The 23,918-nt window shown below is 43.7% G+C and overlaps 1 protein-coding gene and 1 pseudogene across 3 annotated transcripts in view; both read right to left on the bottom strand.

Moving 5' to 3' along the window:
- Positions 1-19,994, bottom strand: part of SLC25A20 (solute carrier family 25 member 20) — a 36,092-nt gene extending 16,098 nt beyond the window's left edge. For 2 of the 3 annotated variants that reach the window (XR_002183357.2, XM_019984907.2), the window contains exons 1-4: positions 19,781-19,993; positions 9,573-9,665; positions 6,217-6,344; positions 3,282-3,372 (exon numbers count right to left, since the gene is read on the bottom strand). Coding sequence is in view for 2 of the 3 variants with exons in the window: in XM_019984907.2 (XP_019840466.1) it covers positions 3,282-3,372; positions 6,217-6,344; positions 9,573-9,665; positions 19,781-19,885 (417 nt within the window). In the remaining variant the exon portion in view is untranslated. Of the gene's footprint in view, positions 1-3,281; positions 3,373-6,216; positions 6,345-9,572; positions 9,666-19,780 lie in introns of all 3 variants that reach the window. The other variant, XM_070776722.1, reaches the window with a different exon arrangement.
- Positions 10,020-19,769, bottom strand: LOC139178636 (adenosine 5'-monophosphoramidase HINT1 pseudogene; annotated as a pseudogene).
- Positions 19,995-23,918: the final 3,924 nt, after the last annotated feature.

Raw genomic sequence — 23,918 nt, 5'->3', positions numbered from 1 at the left:
AAGAAAATCTTTGGGATTTCAGGCTAGGAAAAGATTCCTTAAGATCTGATGTTCTAAACATCCAAAACCCTACCTATAAAAGAGAAATGAACAAACTGGACTTCATCAAAATGTAAACGTTTGCTCTAAAGACTCTGCTGAGAGGATGAAAAGACAAACTATACACTGGGAGAAAATAATATGCAAACCACATATCTGACAAAGCAATAGTATCTAGAATAAAGGACTCTCGAAACTCAGTAATAATAATAAAAAAATCCCAAATAATCCAATTAGAAAATGGGCAAAACACATGAACAGACATTTCACCAAATAGGATACAGTGATAGCAAATAAGCACATGAAAAGATATTCAACACCTTCAGCTAGTAGAAGAATACAAATTAAAATGAGGTATCACTATACATCTCTCAGGATGGCTAAAATTAAGAATAGTGACAACACCAAATGTTGGTTAGGATGCACAGAAACTGGATCACTCATACCGTGCTCATGGGAATGTAAAATGATACAGTTACACTAGAAAAAGATTGGTAGTTTCTTTAAACATGCATGGAATTTCCCTGGAGGTCCAGTGGTTAAGACTCTGCACGTCCACTGCAGGGGACATGGGTTTGATCCCTGGTCAGGGAGCTAAGATTACACATGCCATGTGGCGTGGCCATAAGAAACAAAAAAAGAAAACTAAACATGTAACTACCATATGACTCAGCAATTACACCTCTGGGCATTTATCCCAGAGAAACGAAGATTGATTTTCCCAGAAAAATCTCTGTACATGAATGTTTATAGCATCTTTATTTATAACAGCCCTGAACTGGAAACAACCCAGATGTCCTTCAATGGATAAAAATTAAACATATCTGTAGTACACCCATACTATGGGACTACTAAAAAGGAATGAAATACTCATACATTCCACAATCTATACAACTCTCCAGAAAATTTATGCTAAGTTGAAAAGGCCAATCTGAAAAGGTTACATACTGTATGATTCCATTTACACATGTCTTGAAGCTACAAATTTATAGAAATGGAGTTCAGATTAGTGATTGCTGGGGTGCTTAAGAACTGGAGTGGAGGGACTTCCCTGGCATTTCAGTGGTTAAGACTCCTAACTTCCAATGCAGGAAGTGTGGATTCCATCCCTGGTCAGGGAACGAAGATCCCACATGCTGTGCAGGCAGCCGAAAGAAAAAAGGACTGGTGTGGGGAAAAGAAAATGAAAGTGGCTATTCAAGGGCTACATGAGGCATCGTTGGCATGATAGAATTGTTCTGCATCTTGACTGTATCAATGTCAGTATTCTGGTTGCAATATTATACTACAGTTTTATAATACGTTACCTCTGTGGAAGAACAAGGTAAAGAACATGTGGGATGTCTTTGTATATTTATTTCTTTTCTTCCCTCTGTATTATTTCTTACAACTGTAAGTGAACCTTTAATTATCTCAAAATAAAACATTTAATTTAAACAATGCACAAAATTAAATGACTAATGCAAAGCATGAAAAAGATTTGCCACATATGATAAGAAATTAATAACCTTAATATTTCCAAAGTGTTTAGGGGTGGAGGAGTAGGAGGTATAAATTATTGGGTGAAGACAGGCTACAAGGATGTATTGCACAACATGGGGAATAGAGCCAATATTTTGCGATAACTGTAAAAGGAGTGCAATATCTAAAAATTGTATAAAGATTTTTTTAAATAAGGGACTTTCCTGGTGGTCCAGTGGTTGACTCCACACTCGCAACGGAGGGGGCACAAGGTTCCATTCCTAGTTGGAGAACTAAGATCCCATGTGTCGCGTTTAATATTATTACGATAATATTAAATCAAAACATGTCTAAAGCTTTTATAAATCAAACAAACTGACAAATGAGCAAAGAACACAAAGAGGTGTTTCACGAAGGATAGATATAAACAGCTAATATGAATCAAAGTAATTAAGCTCACCGACAATAAAAAGCAAGAAAAACTAAAACAATGCAAATTTTTCACACAACACCCTAGCAGAGATTGTAAACTAGATGCTGCAGAATCTGCTGGGAAGTGAGAGCTCTTCTTCCACTGATGGGAATAGAAAGTGACAGACCTTTCTAGGAGGGCCACTTAGTAACCTACATTACTAACGCACATACATTATGTGCGTGTACTCAGTCACCCAGTCGTGTCTGACTCTTTGCGACCCCACAGGCTCCTGTCCAGGGGATTTTCCCAGGAAGAATACTGGAGTGGATTGCCATTTTCTCCTCCAGGGGATCTTCCCTACCCAGGGTTCGCACCCAAGTGTCCTGCATTGGCAGGCGGATTCTTTACCACTAAACCACCAGGAAACCCCAACATGTGTTGAAAATTCTTTTAAAACTGTGTATCTTTAAATATACTAATTTCAAGTCTAGACATTTATCCTAAGAAAATAATCAGGAACACATGCAGAGACTTATTCATAAGATCTTCACTATGATATATAATTTGGATTATCCCCAGATAAAGGAGTATTGGGTAAATTACAGCCCTGAATTGAAATAAAGCATAGAAAATGACATCTGAGAAAAATAATCACAAAAATATTGTGACAAAGCAAATGAAAAAAGCTGGTTACAAAACTATGGCAGTATGTGACCCCAATTTTATTTCAAAAGATAAATTTTTTTAAATATGCATGTTTACTAAAAAGACGAAGAATTCACACAGAAAGTATAATGGTGCTTACCTCATGGGTGATAAATACATTGTTTTCTTTGTGCTTCTCTGCATTACCAAAATTTTTCTAGCAAAGACTATGTACTAAATTGCTTCGGCCGTTAGAAGAAAAAAGCAGTGCTGCTTTTTTTTTAAAGGGAGCCCTGTGTGGTAAGGCAAGCAGCCAGTTCACAGCCTTAGCCTGGGAACAAGCTTGGGCACTCTAAGGGCGCTGAGCCTTTGGGCAGTGGGTGCAGACAGACGATGTTGGCCAAGAGCAGCCTCCCTTCCACCTCTGAAGACACACGACTCACCTTTTGGAGTTCTGAAGTAGCTGCTAACAAGGGTGGATAAGTCTGAGTTGACCCATCACACGAGTGACATTTGGTTCATTTGTTACACTGTCCTGGTTCTTGACTCTAGTACAACTGCTTCTATGTTCCTAAAAACCTTGAAACTGTTTGCACACCTGATCTGAAGCCTTTATAAAGGGTAAAAGGACATACACATCCACCCAAAATTGTATACCCAGTAGAAAAGCTAGCCACCTGCCTCCAAACAATATCTTCCCCAACCCTGATCACATCCTCACCTGTAACAAGCACTTGATTCGCTCTCCAGGGGTCATAATTCCTGTGGTGAATACTCCAGACAACATCCCAGCTGCAAATATCTGGGGGTAGCTGTATTGAAAACAAAAACAAAAGGCAAGAACCTGTGACTAACTACTCAGAACAGAGGCAGCCCCAGCAAAGAAAAAAAAATTAAATAAGTACTCAGACTGGGCGGAAGTCCAGCACAAATAGATTATGTTTCACACCAAAGCCAAGTTCTATGTATATTCTGACGTCAAATTTCCCAGGGCAGGGGTCTCAGTGCCGAGAACAATATGAGCTTAGTCACAAGGCCCATGGGCACACTCAGATGGCCTCAGTCACGGGAGAGGTTCTCCCCTGGCCGGCCATGCAGTGACTATGGACGAGTTTCCAGGCCTCTCCGAGCCTTGATCAGCAAAGTTCAGGGTTGTTGTGAGAAATAGCCTATAATCCAGGATGTAGACCTCAGTTAACCCCAGATCTCCTCCAATCTCCCCTTCTCTGGATCACCAAGAGCCTGATAACACTTTAAGCCAAGACTCACACAGGACAGCGTCAAGGTAATGGCTATGGCCATATCCGCATGCCAAGTTGTGAGGTATGTGCTGTAAGCTGCTGGGAAATGCCCTGTCAAGGATGGCACCCAATCAGGTGTGATGGGTCCTATGGCTTCTGTGCAGGGAATAGTCCTCCAGTGGCCAGAGATCTGGATCCTCACTGCAGCCCTCACAGAATGAACCACACTGAGTATGTGAAGGAACAGGAGGCTCCTAGCATCACTGCCTGTGCCGCCTCTGACGTCTCCTTTTCTTTCCGAGATTAAGGAAAATCTGGTCTCCAGGCAGACTGGTCTCAGAGGCAATGGAGCACAGAGTTACAGTTTTGCATTTCAACAGAGTTCCCACAATTGAGCACAAGTTGATGAAAAACTTCACCCTCTTGCCTGACCCTCAGGCCCCTCCCGACCCCAGGCCTCCAGAAGCCAAGCCTTTAGGACTATCCCACCCCACAAGGAGCCCAAAACCTGGAAAAGAGATGTCAAATGGAAATAGGGAGACATCCACTTCCAGTCCTGACATCAAGTTTCCCAGGGCAGGGGTCTCAGTGCCAAGAGCAATACGAGCTTGGTCACGAGGCAGGGCACTGGTCTCAACGGCGGTTTTTCCTGTGCACTCACCCCAGACAGGCCTCACACAACTACCTCAGGCGTGCAAGCCCAGCACACAGGCTGTGTGCTCAACCATTGAGAGACCTGCTTTCATGGCTGGCCTCCTTCACAGTTTCAGTTCACACTGCTGTCCCTGAGAGGTACCCTTTCAGCAACAGAACTTCCCCTCGTGAGACCAACATCTGTTCTTCCATGGATGCCCAGACCTTAGGCTGCACATATCTCCCGGGACTGGGGACTCTCCTCTGAACAGGGTCTCTGCATGTACACAGGGTACCATGTAGACAGCCTGCATGGGTGGCCCATTCCGCCACCCCTCACTCACCCCAGGGAAGCATCTGTGAGGTCTGGACCCTCAAGCTTCCATCCAAGGTCCTGGTAACGTTCCTTTCTGTACTATGCCCAACACTACAGTGGGGAGGAGAAGGTGGCAGGATTGACATTCAGGATTCAGAACATGGAAGGATTATGGGGCGGGGATTGGAGTGTCTCAACCTTTGCTCAGGCAGGAAGGGTACTTCTTTGAGCACTGAAGTGACGGTACAGGGAATACAACCCACAGGCTGAGGCAGTAGCAGTCACCCCATGAAAGTTCTTGGGCATGGCCCCGGTTCATGATACAGCTGTGAGCTAGCATATGAGCTAAAACCCCAGGTGCTCAGAGAGGACATGTGTCCACAGTCTATTTGGACTACCACAGCCAAACACATGGCCTTCCCTAGTGGCCCAGGGGCTAAGATGCCACATTCCCAAGGCAGGGGGCCCAAGTTTGATCCTTGGTCAGGGGACTAGACTCATTGCAGCCAAATAAATAAAAATACATATTTTAAAAAACAGTCAAACACAGCTTCCAAAGGACCCCGCCCCCTACACTCACATTTGGGGCCACCTATGGCTTTTTATAGAAGCTGGCCACATTCAGAGAGTCACGGGGACTCCAGAAATAGTTTCATGTTATGAGCATTTCTATTTACGCCTCGCCCCTCACTCAGCCTGCTGTGGCCTGAAGTAGTGATCGAAATCAACCACAGGGCACCCTGGGCTTCCTCCCTTGAGCTCTAGAATCCAAGCCTAGCCAGCTGCTGTGGGTCCTGTGCTGATGTAGCCCCACCCAGGAGATGTCATCCCAGACTGAGTGTGCCTTGTCATCCCGGTGTCAACTCAGAATGCCCCTGCATCCCAAGAAGCCCGTTTTCATTCACTGCTTTGTCAGTTCTGAGCCTTAATTCTACCTCATCTGCCTCTCCATACCCAAATCCAACTTCTGAAAGTCTACTGGAAGGAAACATACTAATTTCTTTCACTGCAACAGAGACACCAATACTTGGAAATAATTATAATCATGTTACGAAAATGAAGGAAGACAGAAGCTGAAACCTTCGCTTCTCTCATCCAGGGGATAAGAAACAAGGCTGCTGCCGTCATTACTGTGGCACCAGGTACCTTCGTGGTATCTGACACACACTTTAGCATTCGGACCTCCCAGTGCTGTGGGGCTGGTATTACTAATATCCCCAGTAAGCAAGACTACTTCACATAAGAAATGACGACAATCTAGTTAGCGGGGTTGGGGGAGGGCTTTGGGTTTTATGTTTTACCCTATTGGTCCACAGGGCAAAGGAAACCCAAGTACCTCCCTGATGTGGAGAAGAGGACAGCCACTGCCGGTTTGATAATTCTTTCCCGAAACCTGCATCACATCACAGATCACACACATCGGCAGAACAGCATCGAGTGCTCCGGGCTGGTAAGTAAGTACTCACCTGAGCACATCCTCTGGGTGTTTCTGTTGCAGTTTCTTCCCCAAACCAAACCCAAAGAAGCAGACAGCAAACATGGGGGTGACCCCGACGATGGGGGCAGCCATGCCCCGATATAGACCCCTGATGCCCTGCAAGGAAGCATAGGAGGAGAAGCTGTTTACAGACACTACTAACATCTACATCACTGAAGCAGGGAAGCAGCCTGTCCTCTGACCTGTGGCCTCCTTTCCCCAAGCAAGGAGAGCTTTAAAAGGAAGAATCTTCCCACACTTATCAGAAATGGCTGTCTTCTTATATACTGCTGGAGAAACTGAAAACAGCTTCTAGTCTGGAAGGCAAACTGGCAACATGTAGCTTACACCTCCATTAGAAAACTACCTGTCTAGAAACATATTCTAAGGGAATACTCAAAGATATAAAAAAGAATGACAACAGGCATTTATTAAACACCGCATTTTGGAACATTCCCAAACAGGAGATTAATGAGACAAATTACGGAAATCTCATATTGGACTATCACACAGCCATACAATCACATGGTAACATGAGAAGAGATTACTAAATTGGAAAAAAAAAAAAAAAAAGCAGGCTACAAAACAGAATGTACAATGTGACTTGCTTGGGGGTGAGACATAGGTGCTTAAGAAATTTTTGTATTTCCCAAGAATTAGGACCTGAGGGGAGTTCCCTAGTGGCCTAGTGGTTAGCATTCTGGGCTTTCACTGTGGTGGCCTGGGTTCAGTCCTGGGTTGGGGAACTGAGATCACTCAAACCACCCAGTATGCCCCCTCCCAGAAAAGACATAAGATTCTTATTGTTAAAAACAATAGCAAGACTGCACATCAGTTTTCACTAGTACATTTAGATAATGAAACTGACTATGTAGTAGCCAATAAATAGACAGACAAGTAGACAATCCAACCGAACAAGTTAGTACAACGAGGACAAGGAAGATCTGGGACCCAGAGACCAAGGGTTTGGCCCAAGAGAGGGGAGGGCTGTTCCCAGGAAGCTGTTGGGTACAGCAGGCCTGGGAAGAAGCCAGTCAACATGGGAGTATGAGACCCAGGACTCCAGGAGGAGTTTATTTGTTTTCTAAGAAAAACAAAGCAAACAACAAACATCGGAAGAACGGATGATAACTGTCAGGCAGTGTGAAAAACCAAACAAAAAGGTATTCTACAGCACATTTAGGACACAGGATGACAGAGGCAGAGATTCAAAGAGACACAAGCAAAAGAAACTGACACAACTGTTCACCCAACCTCAAGAAAAACAAAAAGCTGTACAAGTAATGAAATGCGCCCTGAAGGACATTACTTTGTTAACAGAGAAAAAACATACATAAAGTTGTAATCATGAAAACAGTGAACTGTATTAAACCACAAAGGATGATGAAAATTACTGGGCAGAGCAGAAAGAGTAGCTAAGGAATGCAAGAGTTAAAACCATCTACCACAAACAGGTAGCTAAAACAGTTTTAAATGGATAAAATACGTGCATGTAGCTCGGTAGAAGACAGCATTAACTGAGAGAGCTGAGGGACTTCCCTGATGGTTCAGTGGTTAAGACTCTGTGAACTTTCACTGCAGGGGGCAGGGGTGCAATCCTTGGTGGGAGAAGTTCCCAAAAAGGGAGGAGGAAAAACAGTAATTGAGAAAGTAGAAAGTAGCAACTTCTAGAGGATAGGGGTGGGGGGCTACTTTGTTACAAGTCCTTCAGTAACAAACTAAGTGCTTACATCATTTTAATACAAAATAAGGGCTAATTTTTAAAAACATGTTACAGTTGCTCCCTACAGGAACTGGCAGGAGAAATGGGCAGGGGAGGGGGATGCGACTACACACAGGGGAGGCTCCACAGACCTAGGCTGGAGAACCTGCCTCACTGCAGACTCCGGGCACTCACAACCCATCTTCTTTCCAGAACTAAAGGGCACAACTGTACTTGGCAGCATTCCTCCCAGATCCTGCAAAGGTCTACCATTGCTACAGGCTATAAGCAGACTCTCCAAGTGCAATGTGCACAGAAGGTAAAGAGGGAAGGGTGAATAGGAAGAGAAGGTTCTGAGAAGGATCTGCAAAAGCCCCTCAGGACAAAACCCTCCCAAAGCCCCTCCCACAGCTTCCCACTTGGCTGAGAAGGCTGCCCAAGGCCGAGGGCCAACAACTCCCAACTTCTCCAGCCTTCTTTCCACTGTCTGGCCCACCCAGTTCCCGCAGTACAACCAAGATCCGTCCAGTAGTACCAGAAAGTGAGCTCAATCTGGCACAGCAAAACCCAGAGACAAGCACAAATATGGACTGAGGAAGCCTCTTTGACGCTGCAGGGAGTTGGGTTTATACAAGCCATTCTCACCAAGCCTCCAGCACCCAGCACATTGCCGAGGCACTAAACAGGTGCTCAGTAACATTTCCTGACCAGGGGCATATAATCCTGTCTCTCTGTAAGGGCAGAGAACTCTTAGCAGACTGGAAGCTCAAAGCCTCCACTGGACACTGATCAGACTCCATTCTGGGTTGATGAGAGAAACACAGTCTTATAGAAGAAAAGACGGCACCATCTCCAGCATGGATGATTGGGTAGATTCCACTTCAAAATCTTCCTCCCACACCTGGGTCCTGCAGGAGCCCCGGGAACAGCTTCTCTTAGACTGAGTCCATCACTTACCAGCATCCCCTCTTTGTCTGGGTGATACCTGCTTCTTACTTCTGTATATTTAATAAAAACTATATATTTACTATTTATTCACATTGGAGTTATATTTTAGGCAACGAAGGAAAAGTTCTTAACAAGGTGTTGTTACCTGTGTGCTAATGAAGTCAGTAATAAGCATCACTAGTCATTAAAACTTTTTTAAAATCCCATGTTTTCACTCTAAGAAATACCTAAAAAATGATTATACAATTCAATAACCTCACACCAATTTAGTTTCCTTGTCTATGGGTTTGAAGACTCTCTCTCTCTTTCACTCTTTTTCCCTCAGACAGGCTGACCTTTCCTCCAAATTTTATGTGAACTTCTGACACTGATCCCCCAGCTTTGCACTTTCTTTTATTTCACGTCTCCAATTATTTCTCATGAACTCCCTGTGGTCTAAATTCTGCCTTCCAAGAGAGACAGAACCATTTTATTAGCTTCATTCATCCACATAAAACAGTAACTGGAACTCTCAAACACTCCGGAGCGATGACAACAGAGGGACATTGGATGACATGGGGTGAGAGAGCCAGGCGTGTGGGCTGGACCTCCTGCAGAACCATGCAGTCCCCCAGGCCCCCGGAGAAGTAACACGCCAACCCTCTGAAAATGTGTTCCTCTGAACAGGAGAAAAGCCCAGCACCATGATTCCGTACCTCTCTCATCAGAGTCTTCCGGAAACAGTCAAAGGTGCCAGAATACATGGGAGGCTGTCCAGGCAAACTTGGTGGCTGTGTCTGCAGTCGGACCTAAAATCAGAAGTTAAAACACAGTCATTTCCCAGAAGCAGAACTGCCTGTCGGGGGCAACGGCCTGACCATCTGCCAAAATCTCAACAGAGAAAGCAGCACCTGTGTGCACGTCTTCAGCATTCCCCTTATCTGCTGGCTTCAGACTTCTCTTTCCTCCAGTTTATTCCAAGCTTGTACTCACAAGTCATCAGTAGCATGCTTTTGAAGAGTGAGACAGTTCCTCTGATTTCCTCAGCCACTTACTTTTGCTATTTCTTTTTTTTTTTTTTTTTTGAGAAAACATCATTTTATTGTTAATTCTCTCCAAAACTCTTTTTTTTTTTTGCGCATTTTTAATTTTTAATGTCAAGCTTAAAGAAAAGTTCCAAAAATAATACAAATAATATCCATATAACCTCTGCCCAGATTTTTCACTTGTTCTTATCATTTCACCCCATTTCTTTATTATTTGTCTGCTCCCCACCCAAAAAGTTTTTTTCTAAACTCTTGGAAGGCCTGCTGCAGATATCATGGTTTTTATTCCCATGAAGTATCCCACATACTTCAGTACATATTTCTGAATTTCCTAAGAATAGGGATATTCGGTTAATAACTGTAATAGTACAGTTGTCAACTTCAGTAATTTAACATGGATAAAATACTTTTATTAAATCTACTGTCTGTATTCTAATACTGTTAACTGACCCTCAGTGTCCTTTTTAGCACTTTTTCCTTCTAGTACAAGATCTAGTCCAGGATCAGATATTGCATTTCATTGTCATGTTGATAAAGTCTCTTTTAATCTGGAACACTTTTACAGCCTTTCTTTGTTTTTTATGATATTACTTGTTAGGATTTGTCTTACATACTGCGGTGCTCCCATGTTGGGTGGATATATATTTATAATTGTTATATCTTCTTCTTGGATTGATCCTTTGATCATTATGTAGTGACCTTCTTTGTCTCTTTTCACAGCCTTTGTTTTAAAGTCTAATTTATCTGATACGAGTATTGTGACTCCTGCTTTCTTTTGGTCCCAATTTTCATGGAAAATCTTTTTCCAGCCCTTCACTTTCAGTCTGTATGTGTCCCCTGTTTTGAGGTGGGTCTCTTGTAGACAACATATGTAGGGGTCTTGTTTTTGTATCCATTCAGCCAGTCTTTGTCTTTTGGTTGGGGCATTCAACCCATTTGCGTTTAAGGTAATTACTAATAAGTATGATCCCGTTGCCATTTACTTTATTGTTTGGGTTCGAGTTTATACACCATTTTTGTGTTTCCTGTCTAGAGAATATCCTTTAGTATTTGTTAGTATTTGCTATTTATTTCTTATCTAAAGGATCCCATGGTGACCAAATGGAATAGGTATGACCAGTTTACAAATGAGGAGACTGGGTTCACTGAGGTCCAGTGATGCGCCAGTAACTAGACCTGGCTGATGCAAAGCTCAGCTCAATTCTAGGCACTCTCCACACTCATCTGAAGTGCTTTGTTGGGGGTTAGGTAACGTGCTCGACAAAGATGTTTCGGAATGAGGTGGATTTAATATCCTGCTTTCCTTGGTCCTCATCCTTCTCCACCTTTCGGTGGATCCAATGCTTCCAACTTTCTTTAAACATCCCGTCTTAGCACTCCCTTCTTTGTCTCCTTTTCTATTCCAGGTGCCCTCCAAGGCTAAGCAGCCTACTCAGGTGGTCCACTATCCCTTTCAGAAAACACGTTCCAGGGCTTCAACTTATGTTCAGTGATGACTTTTACTCAGCCATCTTCAGACCTTCTCACCTCACCTTTTGGGCTACATTTCACTGCCTGGGGAAGCTCTCCCTACTCAAATCACCTCCAAAATCTCATCCTTTCGATGAATGTCCCATTTGTCCCAGAGCCACCAGTCTACCATTTCTCAGGATTTGAAACTCTAGCATCCAACTACTTCCTGTGTTTCTCCTCTTATTCATGTGGGCACCAAGGCTAATGGAAAGTTCTTTCAAGATGCTTCCAGGATCCTAATTTCTTCCTCTCTTCATCTTAAGTCTTCCTCCAGGCAAAGTGCTTGCCCATTCTTACCCAGTGTGGTAGTTTTCCAAAATGCCCATTAACTCTTTCATACTCTTGCCCTTCAGAAGCTAAACCTAAATCCCCTCCCCTTGGATGTGATCCAGACTCAGTGACTCACTTCTATCGAACAGAATATGATGATATTGATGCTATGTGACTTCCAAGGCTAGGTGACAGAAAGGTCAGCTTCTGCCTGTGTCCATCTCAGGTTATTTGCTTTATTTGCTTTGGGGAGTCCGTCACTATGCTATGAGGATACTTACACAGCCTGAAGAGGCCATGTGTAGAGGAAACAAGGCCTTCTGACAACAGCCAGCACTAACTGCCAGCATGTGAATGAACCACACGGAAGTCAATTCTTTGGATGAGTACAGTCCTGCCCAACATCTTTTTGTTGTTTTTGACTGGAAGGGAGGGTTTTTGATTCAGTATTTTTTTTTAAAACAAACAAACAAACAGCTTTATTATAATATAACTTGTATACGATAAAATTCACCCATTTTATACAGTTAGAGGGTTTTTAGCAGTTGCAGAGTTGTGCAACCTTCATTATAATCAATTTGAGAACATTTTCATCACCCCAAAAAGAAACACCACACCCATCAGTAGTCACTCTCCTCTTCTCTCAGCCACTGGCAATTACTAAGCTACCTTCTGTCTCCGTGAATTTTCCATAATCAATTTGAGAACATTTTCATCACCCCAAAAAGAAACACCACACCCATCAGTAGTCACTCTCCTCTTCTCTCAGCCACTGGCAATTACTAAGCTACCTTCTGCCTCCATGAATTTTCCTATTCTCTACATTTCATATAAATGAAATCATACAGTATGTGGTCTTTCATACCTGGTTTCTTTTATTTAGCATAAAGTGTTCAAAGTTCACCTATGTTGCAGAATATATCAGTTCTTCAATCTTTTTATCGGTAAATAATATTCTACTACACAAATGAACTATGTCCTGTTTATCTGCTCATCAGATAATGACAAATTACATTTTTTCCACTTTTATTATTATGAATAATGGTGCTACAAACTTTTGTAGGTTTTTGTGTGGACATACATTTTTTAGTTCTCTCGGGTGTTATATGGGTCAAGATTCTCCAGAGAGACAGAACCAATAAGCTATGGAGAGTTATTTATTTGTTTGTTTGTTATAAGGAATTGACTCACACAATTATGGAGGCAGACAAACCGCAAGATCTGCAGTCAGCAAGCTGGAGACCCAGGAAAGTCAATGAGATAGTTCTATTTCAAGTGTTAAGACCAGAGAACCTGGACAGCTGATGGTCTAAGTCCCAGTTCAAAAGCTGGCAGGCTCAAGACCCAAGAGAGCCAACATTTCAGTTAGAGTTCAAAGGCAGGAAAAGACCAACATCCCAGCTCAATCAGTCAAAAGGAAGGAGTTTTGGCCTTTTGTTCTATTAAGGCCTTCAACTGACTAGATGAGGGTCACCCACATTAGGGAGGGCAATCTGCTTTACTTAGTCTACCTTAAATGTTAATCTCATCCAAAAACATCCTCACAGATATACCCAGAATAATGTCTGACCAATATATGGACACCCATGGCTCAGCTGACACATAAAATTAACCACAACAGGAGAATTGCTACGTCAGATGCTAACTCTATGTTTATTCAACCTTTTGAAGAACTGCCAGACTGTTTCCCAAAGAGGTTGCACCATTTACACCCCCACAAGCAATTTATGAGTATTCCAAATTCTCCACATCCTTGCCAACGCTGACTGTCATCTACCTTTTTTTTTTTTTTTTAAATTATAGCCAGTGTTAGGTGGATATTAGGTGGTATCTCCCTGGGATTTTGATTTATGTTTTCATGATGGATAATGATGTTGAACATTTTTCATGTGTTTATTGGCCATTTGTGTATCTTCTTTGGAAAAATGTCTATTCAGATTCTTTGCCCATTTTTTCCTTCCCAATTTTTTTTCTGTCATAAAATACACATAAAATTTACCATCTCGATCATTTTTAAGTACACAGTTCAGTGATATTGGGCTTCCCTGGTGACTCAGCTGGTAAAGAATCTGCCTTCAATGCAGGAGACCTGGGTTGGGAAGATCCCCTGGAGAAGGGAAAGGCCACCCACTCCAGTATTCTGGCCTGGAGAATTCCATGGACTGTATAGTCCATGGGGTCACAAAGAGTCAGACACAACTGAGTGACTTTCACTTTCACTTTTCAGTGATATTAAATACATTCAAAATGTTGTGCAACCATCACCATCATCCACAATTCTTTTTATCTCCTCCCACCAGACAGTAACTTCCCATTCACCCTACATCCAGACCCTGGCAACCAGTCTACTTTCCACCTCTAAGATTTTGTGTACTCGAAGTACCTCATATAAGTAGGATCATAAAGTATGTATCTTTCTATGAATGACTTAGTTCATTGAGCCTAATGGTTTCAACATTCATCCATGTGGTTGCAAGTATCAGAATTTCCTTCTTTTTAAGGCTGAATAATATTCTATTATATGTCTAGGCCACATTTTGCTTATTTGTTCTTCCATTTGTGGACGCTTGGGTTACACCCATGTTTCAGCTACTGTGAATAATGCTGCTAGGAACAGGGTGTACAAACATCTCTTCAAGACTCTGCGTTCAGTTCTTTGGAGTAAATATCCAGAAGTAGAATTGCTGGATCATACAGTAATTCTATTTTCCCTTTTTTGAGATACTGGTATACTGTTTTCCACAGCGGCTGTACAATTTAACATTCCCAATAATAATGCACGAGGGTTCCAGAGTCTCTGCATCCTCCCTGACCCTTGTTATTTGGTTTTATTGATAGTAGCCATTCTATCAATAAAATGAGGTGGTATCTCATTACACTTTTTATTTGCATTTTCCTAATGATTAGTGATACTGAACATTTTTTCATGTTTTTTTTCCCAATTATATGTCTTCTTTGGAGAAATATATATTTAAGTACTTTATTTTTTTTTCAGAGCATGCAACAATGTCTTTTATTATATATGGGTTTTAAAAATTATTTTTGTAGTATCTCCATACACAGGCAAAAAAAAAAAAATTGTTTAGCATATTGGAACTTGCAAACCTGATCACTGCAGAGAGGAGGCAAAATTATCCCTACAGCATGCTTAACCAGGCCAGTTCATCTGTCGACCTTCAAGAACATGGAGATGAACATGATAGACAGACTGGCCCCAATCTGAACCTTCATTCACCACCATTTGATAGCCCTTCTTCAGGCCCAGATGAGCAGCACATTTCTTGCCAACAATCATCAAATGACCAAGAGGACTTTCATCATCATCCGCTGCTGCAGAAATCTGGGATATATGTTTTTTGGGTATCACCAGAAAATGTGTTGGTGCTTGAGGGGAAATGTCAAGGAAAGCAAAACACTGGTCATCCTTATAAATGATTTTGGTTGGGATTTCTTTGTGAATCATCTTCCTGAAGATGGTGTCACTGCCAGGCCGGGTGACCTGAGCCTTGGTGATCTCATCTGCCATCTCTGCCTCCCTCCCGAGTGGCCGGCTGGGTAGAAGGTTGGGAGGAGGCTTTGCTTATTCTTAAATTGGGTTGTTTTTTGTGTTGTTGACTTGTAATAGTTCTTTTATATATTCTGGATCCCAGACAACATCTGCAACTTCACAAGAAATCCTTGAGCCAGACTACCCACCTAAGCTGCTCCCCAAATCCTATCTCACAAAGATCAAGAGAGTTAATGAATGCTGTTGTTATTTTGGCTGCACTGTGCAGCATGCAGGATCCTAGTTAACCAACTAAGGATCGAGCTCGAACCCATGAACCCTTGCAACATGGAGGTGCAACCATTGGACTGCCAGGGAAGTCCGTATTGTTGTTGTTCTAAGCCACTAAGTTTTGGGGTTAAGTTGTTACATTGCAAGATAACTGACAGACCCAGTCATTATATTTCTGCAGTCTTTTTCCTGGTCTGTGTTCTACTTCCTAATCCTTCTCAGTTTGCTATCATACTAACCTTTCCAAGATACCATTTTCATCATGCTGTTTCTCTATTTATTTAGGTTGGTGCAAAAGTAATTTTGGTTTTACTTTGCCATTTGATATTGAAATACATTCTTCTTTATTTTTTTTGTTTTGGAATACATTCTTAAATGTGGTTATGTTACACATCTTTAATGTACATTTGCTGCTTTATGTTTTTTGCTAACAAATTGTTACTTGCTGTTTACTTTATATGTATCCTAGACTATGCAAAAGATGTTAAGACAAAAAGCAAATTCTAGTGATTTTCTTCTACTAGTTCAACATGGTTCATACAGCAGCTAAGACAAATCACAACACCAACACTGCATTTGGTCCAGGAACTGCTAACGAACGCACAGTGCAGTGGTGGCTCAAGAAGCTCTGCAAAGAAGATAAGAGCCTTGAAGATGAGGAGCACAGTGGCCGACCATCGGAAGTTGACAACGACCAATTGAGGGGATTTGAGCGCTCAAGAATTGATGCTTCTGAACTGTGGTGTTGGAGAAGGCTCTTGAGAGTCTCTTGGACAGCAAGGAGATCAAGCCAGTCAATCCTAAAGGAAATCAGTCCTGAATATTCACTGAAAGGAGTGATGGTAAAGCTGAAGCTCCAATACTTTGGCCACTTGATGTGAAGAACCGACTCATTGGAAAAGACCCTAATGCTGGGAAAGATTGAAGGCAGGAGGAGAAGGGGATGATAGAGGATAAGATGGTTGGATAGCATCACTAACTCAACGGACATGAGTTTGAGCAAGTTCTGGGAACTGGTGTTGGACAGGGAAGCCTGCCATGCTGCAGTCCATGGGGTCACAAAGAGTCAGACACGACTGAGCAACTGAACTATACTGAACTGAATTGAGAGGATCATCAAGCTGATCCTCTCACAACTACATGAGAATTTTCTCAAAAACTCAAGGTCAACCATCCTACAGTTGTTCGGCACTTGAAGCAAACTGGAAAGGTGAAAAAGCTCAATAAGCGGGTGTCTCATGAACTCATCACACACACACAAAAAATCATCGTTGTGAAGTGTTGTCTTATCCTATGCAACAGCAGCAAACCATTTCTCGATTGGATTGTGACATGTGACAAAAAGTGGATAGCATACAACTGGTGATGACCAGCTCAGTGGCCAGACTGAGAAGTTCTAAAGCATTTCCCAAAGCCAACTTGCACCAAAGAAAGGGCGATGGTCACTGTTTGGTGGTCTGCTGCTGGTCTGATCCACTACAGCTTTCTGAATCCTGGCGAAATCATTATATATGAGAAGTATTCTCAGCAAATCAATGAGATGCACTGAAAACTGCAACACCTGCAGCCAGCATTGGTCAAAAGAAAGGGACCAATTCTCTGCAACAACGCCCAACTGCACATTGCACAAACAAAACTTCAAAAGCTGAATGAAATTTTGCCTCATTGGCCATATTCATGTGACCTCTTGCCAACCGACTACCACTTCTTCAAGCAATTCAACAACTTTATGCAGGGAAAATGCTTTCATAATCAGCAGGATGCAGAAAATGCTTTTCAAGGGTTCATCGAATCCTGAAGCATAGCTTTTTATGCTACAGGAATCAACAAACGTATTTCTCATTGGCAAAAATGTGTTGCTTGTAATGGTTCTGATTTTGATTAACAAAGATGTGTTTGAGCCTAACTATAATGATTCAAAATTGAGGGTCCGAAACCACAATTACTCTTCCACCAACCTAACAAATTTTTCATTCTTGATTTTGTGCGGGCTTTTGTTAGTCCTGCGCTCTAGGCAATGGAGGTGACATGCAAAGCTGAGAAGTTTATGGAACATAACAGTAGACATGTCCAGAGGCTCCCACTGCTTTACATCCAATATCCCTTACTTGGCATTCAGATTCTCCATGGTCAGGCACAAACTCCTCAAGTTAGTAGGAGAGAGAGATGGACCAAAAGTTCTGACTGATACCTTTCTTGTGATTTTGTATAAACTCCTACCTGCCTCATCATGACATCCATCATTTAGGCCCAGCAAGAACATTAAAGTCCTCCATGGCTGGTCTTCTTTTACAGCCTGGTTCCCACTGCCAAGCCTATATCCACCTTCACTCCTGCCTTCCCTCTGCCAGGAATATCTGGGTCTCCCTACTTCTCCAGTTAGAAAACAGCCAGCCCTTCACCACCTGCCATAAAATCTTTCCAAGCTGAAGAGCTACAGCTCCTGCCTTTCCAGACCACTGTTAGTCACCTTGGGTCTCTAAAAGTGTCTCTTGGCCAAGCTTTGACCAGAGCCCACCTGGCTCCCTGAGGTCAAAAGGACAGTAGTCAGCAATTTGTGGGTTTGGCTTAAATCAAAGGGAGAGTTTCTGATTATTAAAAATGCAGTGAGGGCTTCCCTGGAGGTCCAGTAGTTAAGAATCCACCTTGCAATGTAATAGATGACAGTTCGATCCCTGGTGAAGGAAGTTCCCACATGCCATGGAGCAACTAAGTGCTAGTGCCACAGCTACTGAGCCTGGGTGCTGCAACTAGTGAAGCCTGCATGCCCGCGAGTCTGTGCTCTGCAACAAGAGGAGCCTTTGCTATAAGAAGCCTGTGCACTGCAACCAGGGAGCAGCCCCCACTCACTGCACCTAGAGAAACCCACACAAAGTAACAAAGACTCAGCACAGTCAAAAGTAAAATTAATTAATTGATTTTTAAAACATAAAAGCTTAAAGACAAAGCAGTGAGCATTTTCAGTCATTTACATTTCAGTACACAGATCATCCTTCCCTTCCTGGGGGTGACATCTGATGGGGAGGAAGGGCAAAGGATATGGAGGTAGGAGCAACACTTGTATTAGGGAGCAACAGGATTTTGTTTTTCTTTAAAGAGAGACCCCAGATAACTAGAACTAACAAGATCAAGAGTAGAAAGAGAGGCCAGACAATTCTCCCCTACATCAGTGTTGCTTAAAACGACTACTGTTGGGGAAGCCCTAACACACATGGCATTTATCAACTTCTGAATAAACATCTGATTTCATGTTTCACAGTGCCCAAACCAGCCTGATGGCTTTAATCTTAGTCTTGTGATAAAATGACCCCGGATCTTCTTCTAGGTGAAAGGTAGCAAAGAGCCTGCTGCCCAAACTTGCTCAGAGAACATCACCAAAGCAATTTTCTTTGCTTTGGTGGAGGAAACCCAATTCAACAATCCAAGAATTCCTCTACACAGGCTTCCCACTCTGCGAGACTCACCTCTGTTCTCCACAGGCTCACCCTGGCCATGAACTGTCAACTTTCTCCAAGTGTGTGCAGAGATAAGGTTAGAAAACTGGGATGAAGCTTTGAATGCTAAGTCATAGGGTATGGACTTTGGTCTCCAGTAAGGCCTTGCTGTAAGTGCTGCAGGGGAAAGAGTTGATGTGCAATATGAGGATAACCAGGGAACAAGCCTTGATGAGTTTCCACCTTCCCAGAGCCCCAATCCGACCATGGCTTCCACACCAAGTTGTTGTGAGGATCAGCCTGGCCCTGAGCAAAGCTGATCACTTGATTTCCTTGGAAGGGACTCGGTCACTGAGGGCACTGTCGCTTCCCACAGGAGACCGCTGAGGTTAACATGGGGTGACACACTGAAGACGGTTAAGAAAGGTGCAAAAGAGACAGTGGCGGAGCACTTCGGGCCCAGAGAAATGTGTCAAAAGACATATCTATCTAGAGTAACCTGCGTTTAGCTCTCTTCCAGAAGAAGGATTTACAGATGACCTGTTTCAATCTTGCTGATGTTAGGGTTTGCAGAAGTTAGAACTTTGAGCAGACGCTTTTTCTTTACCATCCCCAAAGTAGGGGCCCCAGATGAGAAAAGGTTGCCGGACAGAGAACTTTTTTAAAATCAAGAGCCTTCGGTGGGCGCCGTCTAGCTCCTTGGGGCGCAGGAACAGTTTCCTCCACACCCGAAAGGGTCGAGAGGGAGATTCCCCAGACTTCTCACGGAAGCTCCCCCGGGCCCCACTTCTGTCCCGGACCAAGCGTCGCGAGAGACCCTGCTTTCCGCGCCCTGCTCGGTCGGGCCTCCTCCCTCCAGCCCGCGCGCCCCAGCCTCCTCGCACCTTGACAGTGTCCAGCGGGTGTCCCACGAACACCAGGCACATGCCTCCAAAGCCGCCGGCCAGCAGGTTCTTGAGCGGGCTAATGGGCTTCACCTCGTCTGCCATGGTCAGTCAGTCCGTCACAGTGCCTGTGGTTTCCCGGCCGGCTCCGCTCCACTGCTCCAGCAGCGGCGCCGGCGCCGCCGACCTTTCACCCACTTTTGGGTGGGCGGGGCATGAGCCCGGGGCAGGTCGGGAGGAGGGCCTAGACCGCCTGCCCGGCCCCTGCTTCCGCCGGCGGCGCTGCTTCCGGCCATAGCTCCTCCTCGATGGGCGTGGCTTGCGGGAGAAGGGCTGGCCCCTACGCCTTCTGGGCGGTATTTTGGAGTGGCGGTTGGTGGGGGTGGACTTCAGTACAGTTCAGTCGCTCAGTCGTGTCCAACTCTTTTGAGAATAGACTTAAGAAGCACGGAGACTTGAGGAGGCTAAAGGTCATAGTCAGAGATGCTGGATTGGATTGGATCAGAGAACAGCAGAGGAGGTGATGAGATGTGTTTGGATTCTGAATATATTCTGAAAGAAGAACCTAAAGGAATTGTTAATAACTATAACAATTAGGAGTTAAGTGAAGCCGCTCAGTCGTGTCCAACTCCTTGCGACCCCATGGACTGTAGCCTACCACGCTCCTCTGTCCATGGGATTTTCCAGGCAAGGGTACTGGAGTGGGTTGCCATAAAGGTGATGTTTATGTTTTTGACTTATTCAGTCTCGGTGCATGGTATTCAGGTATCCACTATATAACTTGTCATTTCTGTATGTTTGAAATTTGTCAAATTAATAATTTGTAAACAATAAGCATACCCCTACTCTGTAGCAGGAACCTCACTGCCCAGCTAACCTGATAGCAATCCTCCTCTGCAGGCACTCCCAAGCTAGGAGGAAGACTAGAATGGGGAGGATGGACCATGTACACTACGGGTGGAAAGATTAGTGACAGGAACAAAATTGGGATCGGAAGTGATGGGGCCTGACTGGGGCAGAAGACCTGTAAAGGGAGTAGAAGGCAAGGCTCAAAAGTCTGTTTACCCCATGCTATAGGCTTTTTCTAGATGAGGATGGGAACCATGGAACAATTTTAAGCACAGCAATGATATGATCAGATTTGTTTTAGAAAATCTATTTGGGATGGATGAATTTGTGTTAGGAGAGAATGGAAGCAAGGAGAACAGTTAAGAGAAAATTACAGTGGTCCAGGCAAGAGGCAGTGAAGGCATTAATTGAACAGGGTGTTCATCACTGGATTGGCCTTATTGGAATGTCCAAGATTCAGGGTTTGGTAATGGGACCATGTTTATTTCACTTGTGACTTCTAACACTCCGGCTGCAGAAGAGGAGCTAACTTAGAGTCAATCTGCATCAGAGCAGCTTCAGGAAGAGGGGCTGTTTGTACAGCCCTCCTGATAAACTTTCCTGGTAGACCCTCTTGGTAAACCTTGACAGACCTGAACATGGACTCCACTTAAGCCCACCAAGTTCTATTAAATCCTCATAGGGTAACTGATGATCCCCCAAACAAATGGTCTTCCTGTTTCCTCATCTGATAAGCCTTTACACACTGCTAGAAAACTTACCTGAAATTTAACCTGACTGTCATTCCCTGGCCAAAAAACCTCCTCAGCTCCTCACTGCATCAGAATAGAAGTGGTTCAGGGCAGACAAGGTTTTTCATATTTCATGCTAGCTTACTGCTTCAACCGTGTTTTCCCCTAGACTGTATCTTCCTCTCTGAGCAAACTTAGCTTCTACTGGTTTACCACACAGCCAGCCCTGTTATTTAACTGACCTCACCCTCCACCCCCCAGTAGCCAGGCCTTTACATATCCTGTCCCCTTCAGCACAAGGTATCTTTCCTCTCCCCACCCCAGGTAACATACTGATGCAGGAGATCGATACCAAGTTGCCCATATGCTAGACATTGTCCGACCAGTGGTTCTTAGCCATCTGGGAGGGAGAGAATTCCTGGCACTCTCTCCCCAGAAAAATGTACACATGCATATGCACCTCCAGGTTTGCTATCAGTTCCACAAGCTTCATGTCGGGTGGCATCACTGACTTGATGGACATGGGTTTGAGCAAGCTCCGGGAGTTGGTGATGGCCAGGGAACCCTGGCGTCCATGGGGTCGCAAAGAGTCTGAGCGACACGACTGTGCAACTGAACTGAACTGAACCACAAGCTTCACAAGGAATGTGAAGCTATCTTTGTGAGGCAAGAGGGCCCCACCCAGGGTAGATACTGCAAAATGAAAATAGGAGGACAATTGAGGGAGGAGGCTGGGCTCTGCCTCAAGAGGAGAGGCCACTTATTTCTCATTTTTGAAGTAAGGTGACCTCCCTGACTACACATGCACAGAAAGGCTCCTTGGAGGTCAAAAGGGGGAGTGATGCTAGGTGATGCTAAGTACCTCTACACCTCTAATGTAGAATCTGCCTTGGCTGAGACGTGTGTGCACATATAAGAGGATCCTAAGGTACACCAATTGTGGACTCTGAGCCAGGGAAATCAAAATGGTTGGCCAAAGGAAACCCAGAAACAAACGCTCTATATAAGTGATCATACCACCACGAGGGCATGACTCTGGGACTCTGAGTCCACCCATGTGTCTATCCATACGTACTCTTTTTTTTCCTCCTAATAAACACTTGACTTCTCTCACTACTTTCCGTCTTTACGGCAGTTCTTTTTCTGCAAAGCCGAAGAGCCAGGGCCTTGTCACTGACTACTGGTCTGGCAGCTAGGATTTGGTGCTCTCACTGCCCCTCCCCAGCCTCAATGTCCGGCCAGGGAACAAGGCCCAACGTCAAGCTGCTGCAGGCCGAGGCCATCTGAGATCACTTGGCCCTCTCTTGAGAAGCCTTCTTCCTAGACTTTGGGAATCAAACATGAATGAGGGGGACCTTCCCTTAGGTCATACCCTTCCCAAGACTGTCCACACCCTGTGACTGAGCAAGGGAGAGATTTAATGCCTGACCACTCTGGCATAGTATCAGATACTCTGACAGGTAGTATTCACACTCCAGTGCTCTCTGCTGGGTTGGCTTCATTGGGCCTGCAACACAGTTTATCTGCGGCCTCTGCCTAATTCTGCTTCCTGCCCCCTCCCTTTACATACACTGGTCCCTAATAAGTATCTTGTTCCCCAAGCTCCATCTCAGTACTTGCTTCCAAAGAGTCCAACCTGCAAGAGTAGTATTCAACATCATTCCTTACCAAAAACAAGATAAAACCAAAAGGTAAAGAACATAAAACTGTAAATTTAAGATTTGAAGCAAACTCCCTTGTAATAGATAAAGAGTAACTACTTTTTTTTTTAAAGCAAACTAGTAACTACCATATTTTTTCTCAGCAAAACTATTTAATGGTGAACTATTAGAAGCTATCCTATTGATAGGAGAACAAATAGAGATTTTTTTAATCATGATTACTGCTTAACGTTTTACTGGACTTAGTAGCTAATGCAAAAATATCAATAGGGAGGGAGGGAGGGAAAGAAATAGCAAACTAAGGAAGAAGTGAAAGAAAGTGAAAGTTGCTCAGTTGTGTCTGACTCTTTGTGACCCCCTTGGACTATACAGTTCAGGGAATTCTTCAGCCCAGAATACTGGAGTGAGTAGCCTTTCCCTTCTCCAGGGGATCTGCCCAACCCAGGGATCAAACCCAGGTCTCCCGCATTGCAGGCATTTTCTTTATCAGCTGAGCCACCAGGAAAGCCCATAAGGAAGAAAGAAAGAAGAGTGTGGGTTGCAGGGGGGTGGGGGTGGGGGGGGGTGGGCAGAGGGAGAAAGGAAAAGGAAGGAAAGTAATAAAAAATTTAAATATTAAAAAGCAGTCCTTGGAACTTCCCTGGCAGTCTAGTGGTTAAGACTCGGTTTTTCCACCACAGTGTGTGTGGGTCTGATCTCTGGTCAAACCAAAAAAAAAGAGTCCAAAATATTCCTATTTTCAAGTGATCCAAATGTTTACTTTGAAAATTCAAGAGAATCAGTTGAAAACTGAGCAAATTTAAGTAAGGAGACAGATACAAGAACAGTATCAGAAAGCAATCACTTTTTGATCAGTTCAGTTCAGTCACTCAGTCGTGTCTGACTCTTTGCAACCCC

This window comes from Bos indicus, chromosome 22, assembly GCF_029378745.1.
Source record: "Bos indicus isolate NIAB-ARS_2022 breed Sahiwal x Tharparkar chromosome 22, NIAB-ARS_B.indTharparkar_mat_pri_1.0, whole genome shotgun sequence".
NCBI classification, from domain to species: Eukaryota; Metazoa; Chordata; class Mammalia; order Artiodactyla; family Bovidae; genus Bos; species Bos indicus.
This window is presented reverse-complemented; position numbering and strand designations above follow the sequence as displayed.